Source organism: Canis lupus, chromosome 27 (genome assembly GCF_003254725.2).
Source record: "Canis lupus dingo isolate Sandy chromosome 27, ASM325472v2, whole genome shotgun sequence".
Lineage (NCBI taxonomy): Eukaryota > Metazoa > Chordata > Mammalia > Carnivora > Canidae > Canis > Canis lupus.
Window position 1 is genome coordinate 34261497 of NC_064269.1, and position 19608 is coordinate 34281104.

A 19608-nucleotide genomic window follows, 5' to 3' on the forward strand; every position below is an offset into this window, starting at 1 on the left:
CAGCCTTAAGCTGTTAGAAACTATGTTGGTATTTTGTTCAAGTCTTTGAGGGCCAAAGTTGAGGTCTAGCTGAGAAAGGACTCAATGGAGCCTGGCTAGAGTTTAGTCAGACTCTGTTGATATCAGCACTGTGATTGAGATACAGAACTGTTCCATCACCCCCCAAAATTTCCTTATTCTTTATTATACTTACCTTCTTGCCCCTGATCTCAGCTCCTTGCAGTTACTGAGTTGTTTTCTATTACTGTAGTTTTCCAGAATGTCATATGAATGGAATCATACAATATGTATAAATGGGTTCTTTGACTCAGCATAATACATTTAAGGTTTATCTGTGTTGTTGTATGTATCAGTAGTTTTGTTGTGGCTGAGTAATGTTCCGTTGTATGAATGTATTACAGCTTGTTGATCCATTAATTAGTTCAAGAACATTTGGGTTATTTCCAGTTTTGGCAATTACAAATAGAGCTGCTATAACTATTTGTATGCAGGTTTTTGTGTGAACGTAAGTTTTTATTTCTCTTTCATTACTCTTGAGTAAATACCTTAGAGTCAGATTACTGGGTTCTATGGTAATTATAATTAACTTTATGAGAAACTGAAATTTTGCCAAAGTGGCTATACCATTTTTTATTCCCACTGGCAGTGTCTGAGAGTTTAGTTGCTTTGCATCCTCACCAGTATTTGACAGTTTCCTTTAAGTCATTCTTAGATGTATGCAGTGGTATCTTGTGTGTGTGTTTTAAACACTGTCAAATCAGCTTTATTATTTAGAGCCACCTTGCAGAATTCAGAGTATATAGTATATTCATTAGTCCTATAGGTTGTTTCCAAGCATCATTCTAGAGATCCCAAAACAAGATTCAAGTATAAATCCAGTGGAATCTGAGCCTTGCCATATGCTGCTTCTATGCATGGAGGGTGGTGTTTCCCCAGCTTGGGAGGGGGAGGCAGATGGCCCCCATTCTCAGGGCTGGTTAATCCCTCAGTAAAGTCACCAACTTAGGCGCTATCTGGGTTGGCATATAAGTCACGGTATGGCTAGTAAAATATAAACTAGTCTAGGTTTTTTAGACATGAACATTTAAAAAATTATATTCTATAATTATATTATTTAAAAATACAGTTCTTAGGGCACCTGGGTGGCTCAGTCGGTTGTGTCTGACTTGATTTCCACTCAGGTCATAATCTCAGGGTTGTGAGATTGAGCCCTCCCATCCAGCTCTGCACTGGGCATGAAGCCAGCTTAAGATTCTCTCTCCCTCTCCTGTTGGTCCCTCCACCCATTCGTGCTCACTTGGTCTCTCAAAAAAAGTTTAGTTCTTTCTGAAGCTTTTAAATTTAGCCTACAGATCTTATTTTTAAAATTGAAGTATAGTGAATATAAAATATGATACTAATTTCAAGTTACAGCATAGTGATTCAACAATTATACTCATGAAATGCTCACAGTGATGAGTGTAGTTATCACCATCTGTCGACATACAAAGTTATTACAGTATTATTGATTATATTCTTTGTACTGTACTTTTCATCTCTGTGACTTATTTATAGCTGTCAGTTTATAATACTTAATCCCTTTCACCTATTTTGCTCATATCCCCCTCCATAAAACCACTTTTACTTTTGACACCAGTTGCAGATTGGGAGACCACAGGACTAACTTTAGGTTCAATAAGTCACTAGGACTCTCAGAATTCACTGAAAGTTGTTAGTTGTGGTTTATTCCATTACAAATAAAAATCAGCTGGGGGAAGAGTGCCCAGGTCCAGGAAAGTTCCAAGTGCAGAGCTTCTAGCTGTCTTCTCGCAGTGGAGTGTTTGTGTGGACAGCCCTTACTTTTCCTGTAATGTGTGACAGCATGCAGAATAATGCCAACCAGAGAAGTCACCTGAGACTTGTGTGTTTTATTAGAGTTTGGCTATGTAGACATATTGACTTTCTGCTTGGCTGACTTTAGTCTCTAGCCCCTCTAGAGGTTGGGCTTCTATGGAGTGTCCCAAAGCCTCTACTATAAATCACATCATTAGCCTAGACTATCTGAGGTAGCTTATGACCTCAGATAAACCAAATGACACTCTTATCAGTGAAGACAGTCCTAGATTAGAGATTATCTCTTACTGGCTTCGGGGCAAAGACCAGACCTCTATTAGGGCAATATTAATCATTTATTGCACACATGTGTTTAGAAGTATGTTGGTTAATTTCCAAATGTTTAGGATTTTGTAGATATCTTTCTCATATATAGACTAGTCTAATTCTCTTGTTTTTTTTAAAAGATTTTAAAATTTATTCATGAGAGAAAGAGACAGAGGCAGAGAGAGAGAGAGAGGCAGAGACACAGGCAGAGAGAGAAGCAGGCTCCATGCAGGGAGCCGGATGCCGGCCTCGATCCCGCGTCTCCAGGATCATGCCCTGGGCTGAAGGGGAAGGCGGTGCTAAACTGCTGAGCCACAGGGGTTGCCCAGGTCTAATTCTCTTGTGCCAGAGAACATACTGTATATGATTTCAGTTCTTTGTTGCATGGCCCACATTCTTGTGAATATTCTATATGTACTTGAGAAGGCTGTTTATTCTGCTGTTTTGGAGTGTTTTCTTTTCTTGTACAATGCAATAATTATGTTTTAAGATTAGAATTATTTGGTCTGTGAGAATTTTAGAGAATTTACCAGTAGATATCTGGGCTATATCATTCTCCCTTTTTCTCCTACCATGATGAATTTACTTTTTATTAATAGTTACAGTTTATTCAGGTTTCTAAAAACTTGTCTTGATACAGTTTTGTAAGCTCATGTTTTTCCTATGTTTTTTGCTGTAATACTTTTTTTTTTTTTTTAATACTGTGGGGATTTCTTTTCCCTTTATTTTTCTTATACTTTCTTTGGATTAGCTCTTTATTTTTCATCCTTTTAGCTTTTAGTAGTTTAAACATATTTATTATTATTTTTACCTGTGCCTCAGAGTTTCATTATTTGCATCTTAATAAGTTTAGTAATAAAATAATAATTGATTTCTCTGAACTGTTTTATTTTTTAGAAATGTGAATCTTAATTTCCAGACAGCCAGATAGATTTTTTTCCTACTTATTATTTCTAAGTTAATTAATTACAGTTACTCTGCCATATGTATATTAGTCCTATACTTAAGGTTTACATTATGGTCCAGTGTGTGGTTATATTTAAAAAATATTTCATGTGGGTAGCTGGCTGGCTCAGTCAATGGACTGTGTGTGGCTCTTGCTCTCAGGGTTGTGAATTTAAACCCCTCTTTGGGTATAGAATTAAAAATCTTCAAGAAAAATAAATAAAAATGTGTGTTTGAAAAGATTATATATTCTGTGGTTTTTGAGTACAGTGTTGTAGATGTGTCCATGAAATCAAACTTGTTTATACTGTTGAAATCTTTTGATTCCTAAAATAATTTTTAATTTATTGCTGAGAGAAGTATGTTAACAAATCTTCCATGTGGTAATTAATTTGACAGTTTCTTTTTATAGATATGCCTATCTTGCTTTATGTGCATTGAAGCTGTGTTTTGAAATACAGGTAGATAAGGAACTTTCTTCCTGATGTACCTCATACTATTATTTAGTGACTTTATTGCTACTAATGTATTTTGCCCTAAAGTTCATTTTGTTAAATATCACTTGCTATATCTGCTTTCTTCTGGTAAGTTTTTGCTTCTTAGTGTTCTAGGCGTTTCTTTTTTAAGTAGCATATAGTTGGAGTTTTTGGTTTGAGTTTTAAGTCTATCATTAAAATGTGTGTTCTAGGGGCACTTAGGTGACTCATTTCGGTTAAGCATCTGCCTTTGGCTCAGGTCATGATCCCAGCATCCTAAGATTGAGCCCCACGTTGGGCTCCCTGCTCAGCTGGGAGTCGGCCTCTCCCTTTCCTTCTGCCCTGCCCCCCAGTTTGTGTGTGCTCGCGTGCATGCTCTCTTTCTCTCAAATAAACAAATCCTTAAAAAACAAAATACGTCTTCTGCAGAAGCTTCTCAGTCCTTTTACACTTTATTGTAATTACTAATATATTTGTATTCACATCTGACATCTTATTTTGAGTTTTCTATTCTGCCCATTTCGTTTCTCTTCTTTCTTATTGATTATATTTTGTCAGCTTTTTCTCTCTACAAATTTGCAGTCTTTTTGAGAATTTAAAAAATTTTATATTTTTGAAAAAAATTTTGAATTCTGAGAATTTTTAACATATATACTTATGAAATTATTAGTATACTTTACTTCTGTTTATTACCTTCCTGGCTTATATATTATTGTTATTATCAGTTTAAGTTCTGCTTCCTTGTTTCTTACTCATAAGACATTATTTTTAAAGTTTAGATTTATCAATTCCATCTTGCATTTTAGGAACTTCTGTTTGGGTTAATTTTTCTAAATCTTAATTTCCTTTAGTGAAGTCCTGTTGGTGGCAGACTCTCTTAGGCTTTGTTTGTCTGAATCTACCTTTATTTTGCCTTTGTTTTTAATTTTTTTGTGTAGGATACAATTGCAGATCAACAGATATTTTCTCTTACCATGTTTTAATGGTATTATTCTAGTATCTGTTGGCTTTCTTTGTTGTTGAAGTGATCCATTATTACCATTACTCTGATTACAGTTTCAGTAAATTCATCTAGATTTTTAAAAAAAAATTCATCTAGATTTAAAAAAATTATGCTAATTGGGATTTGTTGGGGTTCTTGATTCTGTGGACTGATGTCTTTCATCAGTTCTTGAAAAGTCTCCTAAAATACTGCTTTTATATCATTTTGTTTTTAGAACTCTAGACATTTGTCTGTTTTATGAACTCTTTTAACCTCTTTCATGAATCTATTTCTTTCTCTTTATGTTTAGCACCAAAGAGATTATCCAGAATTATCTTCATGTTCATTAATTATCTCTTCATATAGTCAAATATTTGTGCCATTTCCGTGTGTGTTTTCCTTTTAGCTTACCCACTGAGAGTGTTTAAGTTGGGGTTTCTGGCATTGAGTGTATTCTCTCATCTAAGGGTGCTACCTTGTATAGGTTATAGAGACCATCTCTTCTTCAACTCTAGATTACTTTTCTCAATTTTTCCTTTCTGTGCTCAGAATATTTCCTTTAATTTTTATGGGTGCAGACATACATTTAAAATATTTTTGTAGTTTTATCTGTCATTTTTTAGGTGCTCTTTAATTGGAAGGTTTCTCTGGAACAAAAACAGATTTTATAAGTCTTTTTGTCCTCCTCCCCCAATATTTAATCTACTATTTCTTTTCTTTATGATTTCATATTTTGCACTGTTTCTGAGAAGGATTAGGTATATTCAACTTGCTTTCTGTCCTTTATTTTTATGGTTTAGGTATATTTTTAAAAGATTTTATTTATTTATTTGAGAGAGAGAGCACAAGTGGTGAGGAGGAGTAGAGGTAGAGGGACAAGCCAACTCCTTCCTGAGTAGGGAGCCTGATGTGGAGCTCAGTCCCAGAACTGTGGGATCATGACCTGAGCCAAAGGCAGACCCTTAACTGATTGAGCCACCCAGGCGTTGTATATGGCTTAGTTTTTTGTATGTTTTAAACCAGTCATAAACTTATATTTAATACATACAAAAAAGATAAAAGGAACAATATAATGAACATTCTAGTTGCCTCCTTGCTTGCACCATACATCATATTTAATTTCTTTAATTGTTTTGGGGGATATGAAGTAAGGTGAGACTCTAAAGAGAACCCCCCCCATGAGTTTACAAATATATACTACATTTCCAATTTGATAAATTTTGAGAGCTGGATTAGGAATTAATTCCTAGCCTGATTCTATTTTCTTTTTGTTAGTTATTTCATCTGAAAGAAAAGGTTTATTCTATAACCTTCAGATGATTTTGTCCTTCTTTTCTACCTGCTTTCCTCCTCTGATAGATTAACGAATGCCTACTGAAACATCCTCTTCAGCTTTTTTTTTTTTTTAAAGGTTTTATTTATTTATTCATGAGACACACACGGGGGAGCGGAGAGAGAGAGAGAGACAGGCAGAAACACAGGCGGAGGGAGAAGCAGGCTCTATGCAGGGAGCCTGACATGGGACTCTCCAGGATCACGCCCTGGGCTGAAGGTGGCGCTAAACCACTGAGCCACCCAGGCTGCCCTTCTTCAGCTTTTTAAGTAGTATTTATATAGAACTTATTAACAAATTACTATCTCATCTATTGCTTTATGTTCTTTTGTAAACTAAATCTTTGTGAAATGAACATATTTAAAATATTTTCTGATGGTTTAAAAAGTAAGTATTAATAACCATTTCTGTTTTGCTTTTTTCTGTGGTTACCGTGAGGTTTTTTCTTTGACTTGACTCTGGGTTGAAATTGGAAGTAACTTATTCTTGCCTTTTGGCCCTAGATAGTATCCAGGTAGCTCTAAAATTAGCACCATTGTCAGAAGACTGAAGATCTTCTAGATTGTATTTCACTCTGGTGCTTGGAGTCTCAGAAAGAAATGGGGTCAGTGATTTTGTCAAAGAGTCTTAACGTCTCCCCCCATCTTCACAAAGAGTGGGTTGGCTTTGGGATGTGTCTGTCTACTGTGGGTGTCTGATTAAGATTGCAGACCTTTCTCTGCTTGATTTATGTGGATTTGAAAAAGAGAGTAATAAATGATGGATTTTATCTTCAGGAGTGCTTAAACACTTGGAAGTATACCAGTTTTCTGTGGTGTAATCTCAGAATTATTAATTGCTTTTTGAGTAATGTGGTTTTGTTAAAGACACGATGACTTCTTAAGTATTAATCTCCTACTTGACTGGATTTACTTGAAGGACAAAACAAAAAAAATATAATTTTTTTTAAAAGATTCTATTTATTCATGAGAGATACAGAGAGAGGCAGAGACAGGCAGAGAGAGAAGCAGGCTCATCGCAGCAAGCCCGATGTGGGACTCAATCCCAGGACCCCAGGATCACACCCTGAGCCAAAGGCAGATGCTCAACTGCTGAGCCACCCAGGTGTCCCTATAATTATTTTTTAAAATGTCAGTTTTGTGATCTTTTTCACACTCTAATTAGCATAGCTAAGAGTAGATGCAAGTCACCCTGTGTCAAAGTAATACAATGTCAAAGTGACTACTAATTATATTGTATATATTTTTATGAAAATCACAGGTAATTTTCCATGCTTTTTTTTTTTTACCATTTTGGCAGCATGTTCTAAACAGGGGAAGAAAACAATTGCACTGATTGACATACAGAATATAAGCTTTTAAAGGATATTTACTATATTAATTTGTTCATATCCTATAAGTAATATGAGACTCTGGTGTCTGTAACATATTCAGTGAATAAGTAAACTTAAACCTTCATTGAGGGTTGCCACTGAATATTTCTGTAGGTAAAGAATTGGATACTAAAAGCTTGAAAATTTGTAATAGAGATTTGAAAATCTATCTTCATCCTTACATATCTTTGGATATTTATACTTAGTACAACTTAAGCAGTAACTGTGAAGTCTAAAAGTCCCATTTCTCAAATTATAAAACTTTGGAGGGAAATATGGAAAACTGTTGTGTGGAAAGTAATTTATTTGGTTCCTTGTTCCTTCTTTGATCTTCCATAGATTTAAGAGCTAATTATTAACTAATATTTAAGGCTAACTGGTTAGTGAGTTAAATATATTAACACCACTGTAGAAGAACAGAGTAGTATGGATAAACAGATGCTTCAGAAATTCAGATTTCTCTTCACTGGTTCTAAACTCTAAATGAATTAGAATTCTTTGAGGAGCTTTTATTTCTTTATTTTAAAAAATATTTATTTTTTAAAAATTTATTAAAAATATTTATTTTGTTGTCCACCTGTTTAATGTGGACACTCAAGGCCTGAGCAGAGTGGACGCCCTGGGATTGGGCAGGCAGGCAAGGTGGGTGGTTCACAGGCTCACACCTGACCCTAAGAGAGGATGCCAGGTGGTGAGGGCTGGTCCAAGGGAGTACCAGAAAAGTGGCCCAGGCAGGCAGACCCACCAGAGGACCTGGAAGCCAGCCCTTAAGAAGGTATCTAAGCCAGGTGGTGAGTGTCCAGGCCAGAGTCTAGCCCAGGGAGGCAGGATTGGGGTGGTTGGTGGCTCTCAGAGCCAAGGGACTGGTATTGCTGGGACCTTCTAAGCTACTGCTGAAACTTAAGGCATGTCTGCCAAGTAGCTCCTGGAGGCAGGCATGGAGGTGGTCATTCTCCTCCAGTTGGTCCAGACAGGAGTTGATCTGGTCTAACATGGAGTTGATGGCAGCATATTCTGCATATTCTGCAACAGTTCTCATTGTTTCATTGTTTATGGTGACAAGTCATCCTTGCCTTTTGTACCTGCGTCCACTGGTCCCTGTTGGGGCCCGACATTGCAGGTTTGGATGTCATGGGGACCTCAATATGATGGAACGTGCCAACAGCTAGTGCTTAGTTGGAAGGTCGAGGAACTTTTAGATAATATTGATGCATGGGTCCCAACTCAGATTATTTTAATCAGAATCTCTGATGGAAGAGCCCAAGTTCCTGATATTTTCAAGAGTTTCTGAAGTCATTGCTAAACGCTGCCAGAATTAAAAATTGGCGGCGACATCATGATCATCACCACTAGTAGTATTATTACAGGTGTGTTTGTGTATGGACTGGGGAGCACAGCCCAAGAAACATGGTGCTAAGAAAAACTTGTATTAGTCCATTCAGGCTTCTATAATGAAGTACTATTACTGGTGGTTTATAAACAACAAAAATTTCTTTCTCACAGTTCTGGAGGATGGAAAACCCAAGATCAAGGTGTTGGCAGATTTGGTGTCTCTTGAGGGCCTGCTTCCTACATTGTTGTTTTTCACTGAAACTTCACAAGGTAGAAAGGGACAGCGAACTTTCCTGGGCCTTTTTAGTAAGGGCAGTCATCCTATTCCAGATGGTTCTATTCTTATGACTTAATCACTCCAGAATCCCTAATCCCCAGAATTCCTAATACCATCACATTGGGAGTTGAGATTTCAGCATATGCATTTTGGGGGGAACAGACTTTTAGACCATTGCTTGTTAATTATATTTACAATTCTAGTTTCTGAATATTCAAGGACTGGTTATGTCGTGCTCATTATACATTGATGATTATTGGGTTTTGAAGTTAGAAAACTGAATAAATCAGACAGATTAGTTGAGTTTTCTTTCTTTTACACCTCATTGTTTCATTGTTTATGGTGACAAGTACCAAATTTTCATGTTAAGTTGGCTTTTCTGTCTGTCATAGATTGTTCTCTTTATATCAGTTTTCATCAAGATAATGTTTTAAACAAGTATATAGATGGAAGGATCAGGATGTAATTTGCCTGATAGTTCTCTGCCAGTCATTCTCATGAATGTTGACGTTGGCCCTTATGAGAGGAGTCCCAGTAGATTGAGGGAAGAGCTGTGAAACTTTTGAAACATGCCATTTGTAAGATGTTTGGATGAAAGGAGTTCTAACATATGAGGCTTTGTTGGGAGAAGAGTTGAAGTGACTGTCTAAACTTTAAAGCGATGCTTTTGGGTGGTGTTGGATCTAAAAGTGCATGTTAGTGTTCATAGTTTTAAGTAATAAGAAATCTCTGTTATTTAAACAGAAAGAGTATTTTTTTAATACAGTGTTTTGTTTTTTAAAGATTTATTTATTCATGAGAGACACAGAGAGAGAGGCAGAGACATATGCAGAGGGAGAAGCAGCTTCCCTGCAGGGAGCCCAATGTGGGACTCTATCCCAGGGCCCCAGGGTCATGACCTGAGCCAAAGGCAGACACTCAACCAGTGAGCCACCCAGGCGCCCCAAAAAAGTATTTTTGAAGAGGTTATTGGGTTACTCATAAAATTTCTTAAATTGTAGAAGAACCAGGCTTGGAATCTGTAGCCACGAACAGTGTTAAAAATCATACCACAGGCCTGGTCCAGTGATGGCACCACTGTTAGGTGGCATATTTACTACTGTTTGTGCTCTCTCACTGACATGAGATAACAGATATTCCTTCTTTTTTTTTTTTTTTTTTTTAAGATTTTTATTCACGAGAGGCAGAGAGAGAGAGAGAGGCAGATACAGGCAGAGGGAGAAGCAGGCTCCATGCAGGGAGCCTGATGTGGGACTGGATTCCAGGACTCCAAGATCATGCCCTGGGCCAAAGGCAGGCGCTAAACACTGAGCCACCCAGGGATCCCGAGACAACAGACACTCCTTTTTTTTTTTTTTTTTCTTTTTTCTTTTTTTTCTTTTGATAACAGACACTCCTAAAGTTGCTTCTAGTGCTTCCTTGCAAAACTGGATTAAAGAAGGATGAATTAATTCAAACTGAATTTAATTAGCCTTTGCTATTGCCCTCAACCTTACCAGCATGGATTGCTTGCAGTCCTTGCGGCTGCTGCTGTTGCTTCTTTCTCTTCTGCCTCCACTTTCTCTTTTTCTTGGTTTGTCTGACAGGCAAAACCCAAGTCTTAGCCCCTGTCCCAATTGCAGGGGAGATTTAGAAAGTAAATATCTGGTGCTTTCTGTTTCTTTAGTTTCAGGAAGTGCCTCTGCCACATCAAGTAGAGGCTTCTTTAAACATAGGAAGGTCGATTAGGTACTAGGTCGCCTCCTAAAATGCCAGGTACCCATGGCAGACATTTTGTGAGTGCATAATCATATGATCTGTGGATATCTTTGCCATGATTTGCATATTGTTTCTTTTTTTTTTTTAAGATTTATTTTATTTATGATAGAGAGAGGCAGAGACACAGGAGGAGGGAGAAGCAGGCCCCATGCCGGGAGCCCAACGTGGAACTCGATCCCGGTACTCCAGGACTGCGCCCTGGGCCAAAGGCTAAACCGCTGAGCCACCCAGGGATCCCCTGTATATTGTTTCTATTTTCCCCCCTTTTTAGTGTTGAAAAGAGTGAATGAGGTATGATGGTAGATATAAAAAGAAATAGCAGAACTATAAACTTTGTAACTGGAATGGACCCGAGGAAAAATCTAAGCCAATCTAAAAAAGAAAATACTAATTGTAAGAATTAATGTTCTTTAGGTAGATGTCATTCTTTGAGAAACCATCTTTACTCCTGATAATGAAACTGATTTCTACTCCCGTTAGTCCTCATAAAAAAGCTGCTATATAATGTAATGAGCAACACCCTTGTAATGCCCTCAGTAATGATTTCTTTGGCATTTGTCCCTGCTGTATCAGGACAAAGTGCAATTTAGTAAAAGCAGGTAAGATGAGCTTGAAAGGTGAATTGAGGGAATATTCAAGGGTGAGGGAAGGATTTTCCTCAAAAACTGATTTATAGATTCCTGTAATATATCAGGCAGTAATTAAAGGCATGACTGAAATAATTTTATCTTGAAAAAATAAATTCTCTCCACCAGACCATTAAAAAAGGCAGTGAACCTGTCTATGTATAGCTTTTAGCTTTGGGTGGTGGGATATCCTAGTATATCCTCAGAGGTGACCTAATAGCAAAACGTGTATAGAATAGACTAATTATGTAGATTTATTAGGTATAAACCAGGTTTAAATTTAGGGAAATATTGTTGCAGTAAAGCTTTCTAAGTATTGCTATAGAAATCTGTACAGTGGGGAACAAAGGAGAGAGTAGTCCATTCCATTTGGGGAGTTATTTCAGGTTGATGTTTTCTAGCTAAGCAGTCGTTTTCCAGGAGAGACAAGGTATGGAAATGGGTAATAGCTTTTAGTAAGTAGGAACACTATGTGCCAGACTCTCGTGCCATTATACATTCAAGGAATAGAAAACGGCTTGTAACTGGAGCATAGTAGAAGAATAATGATATTCATTAAAATAAAATTCTGCCTTTATTTTTTAAGGATATACTCTGTAATAATAACAGAATGGCCCAAGAGCAGGTAAGTGCAGACCATTATTAAGCATTTGAATGCTGACTGTAAATACACTTGGCATTATATTAGATTGTTTTAGGATAGAGGATACAATAATATATAAAACAGGAACCTGGAATACAGAGGGATGGGAAATGTATAAACAGTCTTAGTAATCTATGTGTTTGAAATGTACAGAGAAGAGTGTCCTTGAGAGAGTCATGAAATGCTTCAAGTTACGGTGACATTTGAACTCTTCTGAAGAATCAGGATATTTATCAGAGTATAGGAGGAGGAGAGAGACATTCTAGACAGTTAATAAATCATCTTTATTATACTTAGAGGAGTTCAAAATGCATCACCTATGATTTGTTTAGAAAGAGAATTGTAGATAACAGCAATTTGGGAAAGTGCATAACTTGGAGATATTGGGGGTTCCAGACCACAGCAATAAAGTGAGTATCATAATGAAATGAGTCCAGTGAACTTTTTGTTTTCCAAGTGCATATAAGGTTAATATTTACATTATCCTGTAGTCTATTAAGTTTGCAGTAGTGTTATGTTTAAACCAACCGTGTATATACCTTAATTTAAAAAATACTTTATTGCTAAAAAATGCTAACCATCATTTGAACTTTGAGTCAGTCATAATCACTGATCATAGATCACCATAACAAATATAATAATGATGGGAAGTTGAAATACTGGGAGAATTGCTAAAATGTGACAAACGTGCAATGAGCAGATGCTGTTGGAAAATGGTTCCAATAGATGTTCTTGATGCAGTGTTGTCACAAACCTTCAGTTTGTAAAAGGCATAGTATCCGCAAAATGCGATCTAACACAGTATGCTTGTACTATAGCTAGCGTTTTCTTTGATAATAGTAGGGAGTCAAATTAATTTAGTATGTTACTTATTCCCAGGCTTATAAGCTTTATCTTTTAGTAGTGGTATACTATACCAGTGTTATTTCTGAATTAAATATATTCTCTGTATTAGGTCCAGCAGCTTTTAAAAATTAGTCTTAGGGTGGGCGTTTAAGGATCATTCTTAGCAATCTGTCTCCGGGATTGCTAGTTTATACATGTAGAATTCCGTTATGATGGATATTGTCACAGCAAAGATTCTATTTAATATAGCCATCTCCATGTTCTTTCTTGTCCCGCAATAGTAGAATCTTTTTCATCTGGTTACTGTACATTTTCTTTAAAAACAAATCCACTAAAATGCTTTCATTATCTTATTAATCATCACTTATTATTTCAAATATAATACCAACACAAATAAATAGAGAGGAAGCATGGAATTATAGCAGACTTCTTCACAGTTCTTTTTTTCTTTGTAGTTCTATCAGGAAGCAGATACCTTGAATTCTCCAACCTCCTCTTTACTTAAAAGCCCAATATCCTAACCAAAGTAAGATGGAACTGGTTCAGGGATAGGAAGAGGAAGAATGTATGAATTTTGCTTGCTATCTTTTCTTTTCACTTTCATTAAAGTCAGAATTTTTTTCCACTGTTTATAAAATTTCACCTTATATCTGTCATGTGTTCTTTAAATGTGGCATGACTCTTATTGGGGGCTGGTTTGGTTTCTTTCTTTTTTTTTTTTTTTTTTTTTTTTTTTTTTTTTTTTTGGTTTGGTTTCTTATGCAGCTTTTTATTGCAGTTTCTTTTACCTTGTTACTATAGTCCACAACTTTCTTTTTCTTTCTTTTTAACTATTAACATCCTTTTAACTTTATTTACCTTTCCTATACTACTTTCATTTAACTTTTTTTTTTTTAATTTTTTATTTATTTATGATAGTCACACACAGAGAGAGAGAGAGAGAGAGGCAGAGACACAGGCAGAGGGAGAAGCAGGCTCCATGCACCGGGAGCCCGACGTGGGATTCGATCCTGGGTCTCCAGGATTGCGCCCTGGGCCAAAGGCAGGCGCTAAACCGCTGCGCCACCCAGGGATCCCTCATTTAACTTTTACACTAATTTTTCTTTTACTCTATTGACTGGTTCTTTGGATATAGAAGGAAAAACAATGAGATAAAGATACTCATTTCATCTTTATCTGAAGTCACCATGTTGCCCCTTAAACTCTGTTTAGATTCCATATTTTGTTGAATGACGCCAATATGGGCTCATTCACATTTGCCAACTCCTGAGAGCCATCCTACTCTCTCATTAATGATTGTTCTCTTATGATCCATCTTTCAGCTTTTGTCTTCATTAGTTCTCATCTGGAATATTTCAGAAGTTTTGTGCTTTAATTTTCTTTCTCTAATTTCTTCCCCTCTAATCAAACCCTGTGTTATTACCAGTGATTAACAGGATAATCTTAACCACTTAACTTACTTTTCTGCCTACAGTCTTAAGTACATTCTCGCTACCTATAGGTGTTATGTACTTCAGGCTTCTTTTCACAGCAGAATTGGTCTCTTCTGTGGGACTTCTTTTTTTGCCAGATATATGATGCAGCTCTGCTGATCTTTGTGCTGGTCTTGAATGTGTCATGAATTCTGATGTCTTTTGCATATGCTTTATCTTCTTCCTAGAATGCTGTTTCTCATTTTGGCAGCTCCCTAAATAAAAGGATTGTTCCTCTGGTAAGCTTTTATTGACAACTCTTAACATTTACTAGCTTGACTGAGTATCACTTCCTCGCACTCTCATAACACCGTGTTCATACATCTCATGCTACATTTATCACTCCTTGCCTAGATCAAGTTTCACAGGGGCAGTTGTTTGCCTTGCTTATTTTTGTGTATTATATCAAGGATGATGCTTGGCTCCTAATAGGTGCTTAATACATTTTTTTTAGAAATTGAATAATATCTTGGCAATTTATAAAATACTTTTGTGTTTTCTTTCTGTGTCTCTTTCCCTTCCTATATTAAATTTGTAATGAATTTTTAATTTAAATGTTAATCAAATAACATGGAAATTTTAGTATTTATAGATGAAATTTATTATTTTGCATTTTAAATATTTGAACAAATGAAAATATCCACAAGATTGACTTTAAAATTCTAGATTAGAAAAATTTTTTTAAAGATTTTATTTATTTATTCATGAGCGACAGAGAGAAAGGCAGAGACATAGGCGGAGGGAAAAGTCGGCTTCTTGTGGGGAGCTTGATGGCGGGACTCAATCCCAGGACCCTGGGATCACAACCTGAGCCAAAGGCAGACGCTCCACCATGGAACCACCCAGGTGCCTCCAAATTCTAGATTTTTTATCAGATTCTCATCTTGACAAATGTCTCCGTATCCCTTGTTTTATTTGAAGCCTTTATTCCTTGAAGTAACATGACCTATTTTTAACTATTAAATAATGTGAGAGTTGTCTATTAGCTTTGATAAACAGTGGCATGTAAATAATTTTGTTCCTAAAATTCTTGTTGAGCTAATTAATTAGTTAACTTTTTATTTCACAATAAACTAGATACCAAATTCTTATTTATAAGTTTTATGCATACTTAATGACAGTTGTGAGACCTACCTAAATTATATTATACAAAGTAGACACCACCACTTATTGCTGTATCCATCTTGATAGTATACAAATTGCTTATCTTCAGTCCATATGAGTTCTTCATAATTTATATACAAAGTGTGATAAGTTCTATAGCACAGTGAAACATGCTTCAGGAGCACCCAGAAAGGAGTACCTCTGGGCGAGCTAGGGAAGGCTTCTACAGAAAAGAAGATAATTTTGAATTAGCTTTTAATTATAGTTTCTTATTTCTTGTTTGTGTTGTAGGCAACTTTATTGGTATATAATTTATATGCAGAAAATACATTTTATTATATTTTATAGTTTGATGTTTTGATAAATGTATATCTACTATTACTCCATCATCTCATTCCAGAAAGCTTAGCCTCTTTTAAGTCAACCTCTGTTTCTACCCTTGTAACTACTGATTTCTATCACTATAGATTAGTTTTGCTGAATCTAGAACTTCATATAATAGAGTCATGAAGTAGGTACTCTTTTGAGTCTGGCTTCTTTTGTTCATCTTGATTTTAAAAGTTCATCCTTGTTGTTGAATATAAGAATAGTTGCTTTTTTGTATTGCTAAGTAGTATTACAATTATACCAGAGTTTGTATATCATCCTATTAATGGATATTTGTGTTGTTTCTAGTTTTTAGCTGTTATGAATAAAGCTGTGAACTTGCATGTACAGTTGTTGAGTGGATATGTTTTTATTTCTCTTGGATAAATCCCTAAAAGTGAAATTGCTGATTAATAGAGTTAAATATACGTTTACGTTTATAAGGAACTGCCAGACTGTTTTCCAAAGTGATTATACTAGTTCTGTAAGAAAGTTTCAGTTGCTTATCATCACCAACACTTAGTATTGTTAGGCTTTTTTTTTTAAATGTTAGCCATTCTAGTGAGTGGAGTTTAGTATGTTACTATAGTTTTATTTTTTAATTTTTTTGTTACTGTGATTTTAATGTGCATTTCCCTGATGATTGATGAAATTGAGCATCTTCTTAAGTGCCAGTTGACTATTCATGTATGTTCTTTTGTGAAGTATCTAGTAAAGAAAGTATTTTATCTCTTAAAAAAATAAAGTAAAATTTACCTACGTTACATTTATACTTTTTTGGGTCAGTATTATTTGGGATAATAGCACTTTCTGATTGTTTGCAGTGGAGAGCACTCCTGTTATTGACAACATTCCTGGACATAGATTTTTCCATTACTTCAAATAAAGTCAGCATCCACTTGCAGGGCCATGTACCTGTCAATCTTTAGGGTCTGCCATGTCTGCTCAGGGTAGAACTTTTGTGCCATAAACCTAGCAGCATGGATGGTGGTACAAGTAACTTCAGGCTGGACTATCACATTTCCTCCTTAGATTTAGTAGATTTTCTTGAATAAATGCTTCTCATTTTGTTGTTTGATCAATTTTCAGAGTCTACTTATTTTTGACCGTCTTATCCTATTTTCTCTTTGGTTTTAGAGAAGATCTTCTTTGTATTCTTTTTAGTTTTCCTCTAGTCTTTTTCTTTTTTCTTTTTTTTAATTTTTAAATTTTTTTTTTTTATTTATGATAGTCACACACAGAGAGAGAGAGGCAGAGACATAGGCAGAGGGAGAAGCAGGCTCCATGCACCGGGAGCCCGACATGGGATTCGATCCCGGGTCTCCAGGATCGCGCCCTGGGCCAAAGGCAGGCGCCAAACCCCTGCGCCACCCAGGGATCCCCACATTAAGAATTTTACCTTTAATAAGGAAAATTTTGTTTTTACCTCTGGGATAAGACTATTAATAATAAACCTCAATTTTTTTATTTTGAAAAAAATTTCAAACTTGCAGAATAGAAGCAAAAATGGTACAATGATATCTTATATACCCTAACCACAGTTCAATGATCATATTTAGGAAATTAACATCAGTACATTTCTGTTTATGTTAGTCTCTCATATTTTGCTAGGTTTCCCTATAATGTCTTTATAGCATTTCCCTCAACTGCTCAGTCCAAATCATGCATTTTATGTACTTGTCAATATCTCTTTATTCCTCTCTAATCTTGATTGTTTCTTGGCCTTCCTTTGACTTTTGTTATTGTTGATATTTACAAAGATCATTTGATTTCTAGAATGTTCCTCAATTTGGTTTTCTCCATTTCCTCATAATTTTGTTTAGGTTACGCATCTTTTGGCAGGAATACGATGTAAAAGAATCTGCACAAAATATGGTTTGTGCATCACATACGTGACACCAGTTTGGTACCTGTCATTTATGTTAACTTAGATGATTTGCTTAAGATAGTGTTCATCAAGTTTATTTTCTCTAAAATTACCATTTCCTCCTTTGTCCTTAATAAATAATCTGTGGGGAGGTACATTTACACAGTGTAAATACCATTTTTCTCAGTAAACTTTGATCACATAGTTTTTTGCATGCTTCATGATGCATGCCTGAATCAGTTATTACCATGGTGGTGACAAAAAGGTAGATTATTACAATTTTGATACTTTCTAATGGTTTCAGTTTTAGTGTTCCTGAGAGAGCCTTCTTTTCTCTAATAATGAGAATTATGAAGTACTTGGCTGTTAACCTGGTTAAATCATGGGTTTATTTTTTATCTGGTTTTTAGGTTCATGTACTGGACAGACTGGGGAGAAGTACCAAAGATAGAACGTGCTGGAATGGATGGTTCAAGTCGCTTCGTTATAATAAACACTGAAATTTACTGGCCAAATGGACTGACTTTGGATTATGAGGAACAGAAGCTTTACTGGGCAGATGCAAAACTCAATTTCATCCACAAATCAAATCTGGATGGAACAAATCGGTAAGATTGCCTCATAAATTTATTTTTAAGCTTTAAGTAAACATCATGATGTTTTGATATCATTATCAAATCATAAAGCCTAGTTTTATTAAGAAGAAATTAATGTTTTTGTTAGCTGAGTGTCAAAGAGGAAGAAGAATAGACTTTTAGCTTGTTCTTAAAAGAAGGTAACTACATTTTCATCTATCTTGGTAGGAATTAGAATTTACAAACTGTATTTTCTTTTTCTTTATTCTGAGCTAATTTAGTTCTTCAGTGATTCTCAAACAGGAATAGTATTTCTGCTCTCTCCCAGAGTGGGGAAATTTTGGTTAACAAGGACTGGGAGTGCTGCTGGCATTTTAGTTTTAGCTTATGGGAGATGAGAGATGCTAAACATCCTGCATTGTGCTGGACACCCAGCACAACAGTCCTGCTACTCAGAATTATCCATAGAGCCCCCCCAGGTGCTGCTCAGGGAAGCTCATTTGATACATCTGTAGACTAGGAAAGGGCCAGATGGTAAATATTTTTGGCTTTGTCGGTCATATGATCTCTGTTGCAACTACTTACTTCTGCTGTTGTGGTGTGAAAGCAGCTGCAGATAATATATAAGGGAAGGGGCAAGCTGTGTTTCGTAAAGCTTTATTTACAAAACATGCTAAGTCAGTGGGCTCTAGTTTGCTGACCCCAGGACTAGGAAAAAATCTGAATGCATGTGGCATACCGGTATTCAAGGAAGACAAAGTTATGATATCTAAACATAGAAATTTCTAGTCAGATCTTGTGCAGAATTTTAAGGATGTTATCTATTTATGTTCTTGTTTTTGAATGAGTATTTTGGTTTCTAGTGGTCTCATTCTTAAGATTTCAGCAGTTAGGTTGTTGAAGGAATTTTTTCCAAGTGTAAACATTTGTGAGTTATCTGAACTTTGAATCAGGAAGCATTTAGAAGTACTGAAAATCATGAAAGATTTAAATAATTTATTAAAATAAAGTTTTTGTAATTATGGAGTTGGAGTAATTTTTTTTTGGTTTGTTTTAAAAAAGGATGAAATGACTTACAACAAGATGGTTTACAAATAAGTAGAAATAAGTCAGGAGAAGTATATAATGAATATAAAAACATAATTGCTTTGTTTGAACTTCAATTTTGGCTTTAAGAAGGATGGTAGGAGGTAAATCTGTCCATGTCATTGTTTTTTTGACGTCCTCAGAATACTTACACAAAAACTAATGAAACTAGATAGCAAATCCAAAAACATACCATAAAACTAACCTCAGGCATCCAAAAATAAGAGCAGGTAAGAGCACACCACTAACAGCCACGAGACCTCCATAGTATTACTATTTGTGCAAGAGTAAGCAGAGAGAGTTGAGTGAGGTATTTTATAGAACTTAAAAGCAGGCCTCCAAAATAGCCTAAACTATTTAGTAGACAATGTGGTGGACTATATTAAGAGTAGCAGCTGAAATGAGGTAG

At 35.8% G+C, this 19608-nt stretch overlaps 1 protein-coding gene and 1 long non-coding RNA gene across 3 annotated transcripts in view; one reads left to right on the plus strand and one right to left on the minus strand.

The window, feature by feature from the left end:
- The window catches only part of LOC112665400 (uncharacterized), a 41682-nt gene extending 32779 nt beyond the window's left edge, over positions 1 to 8903 (minus strand). Inside the window, exon 1 of the long non-coding RNA XR_003140355.2 lies at positions 8749 to 8903. This is a non-coding gene — a long non-coding RNA (uncharacterized LOC112665400). The remainder of the gene's footprint in view (positions 1 to 8748) is intronic.
- Positions 1 to 19608, plus strand: part of LRP6 (LDL receptor related protein 6) — a 162252-nt gene that overhangs the window by 47493 nt on the left and 95151 nt on the right. For both annotated transcript variants that reach the window (XM_025455110.3, XM_049102219.1), the window contains one exon: positions 17949 to 18146. In XM_025455110.3, coding sequence (XP_025310895.1) covers positions 17949 to 18146 — 198 coding nt within the window. The remainder of the gene's footprint in view (positions 1 to 17948; positions 18147 to 19608) is intronic.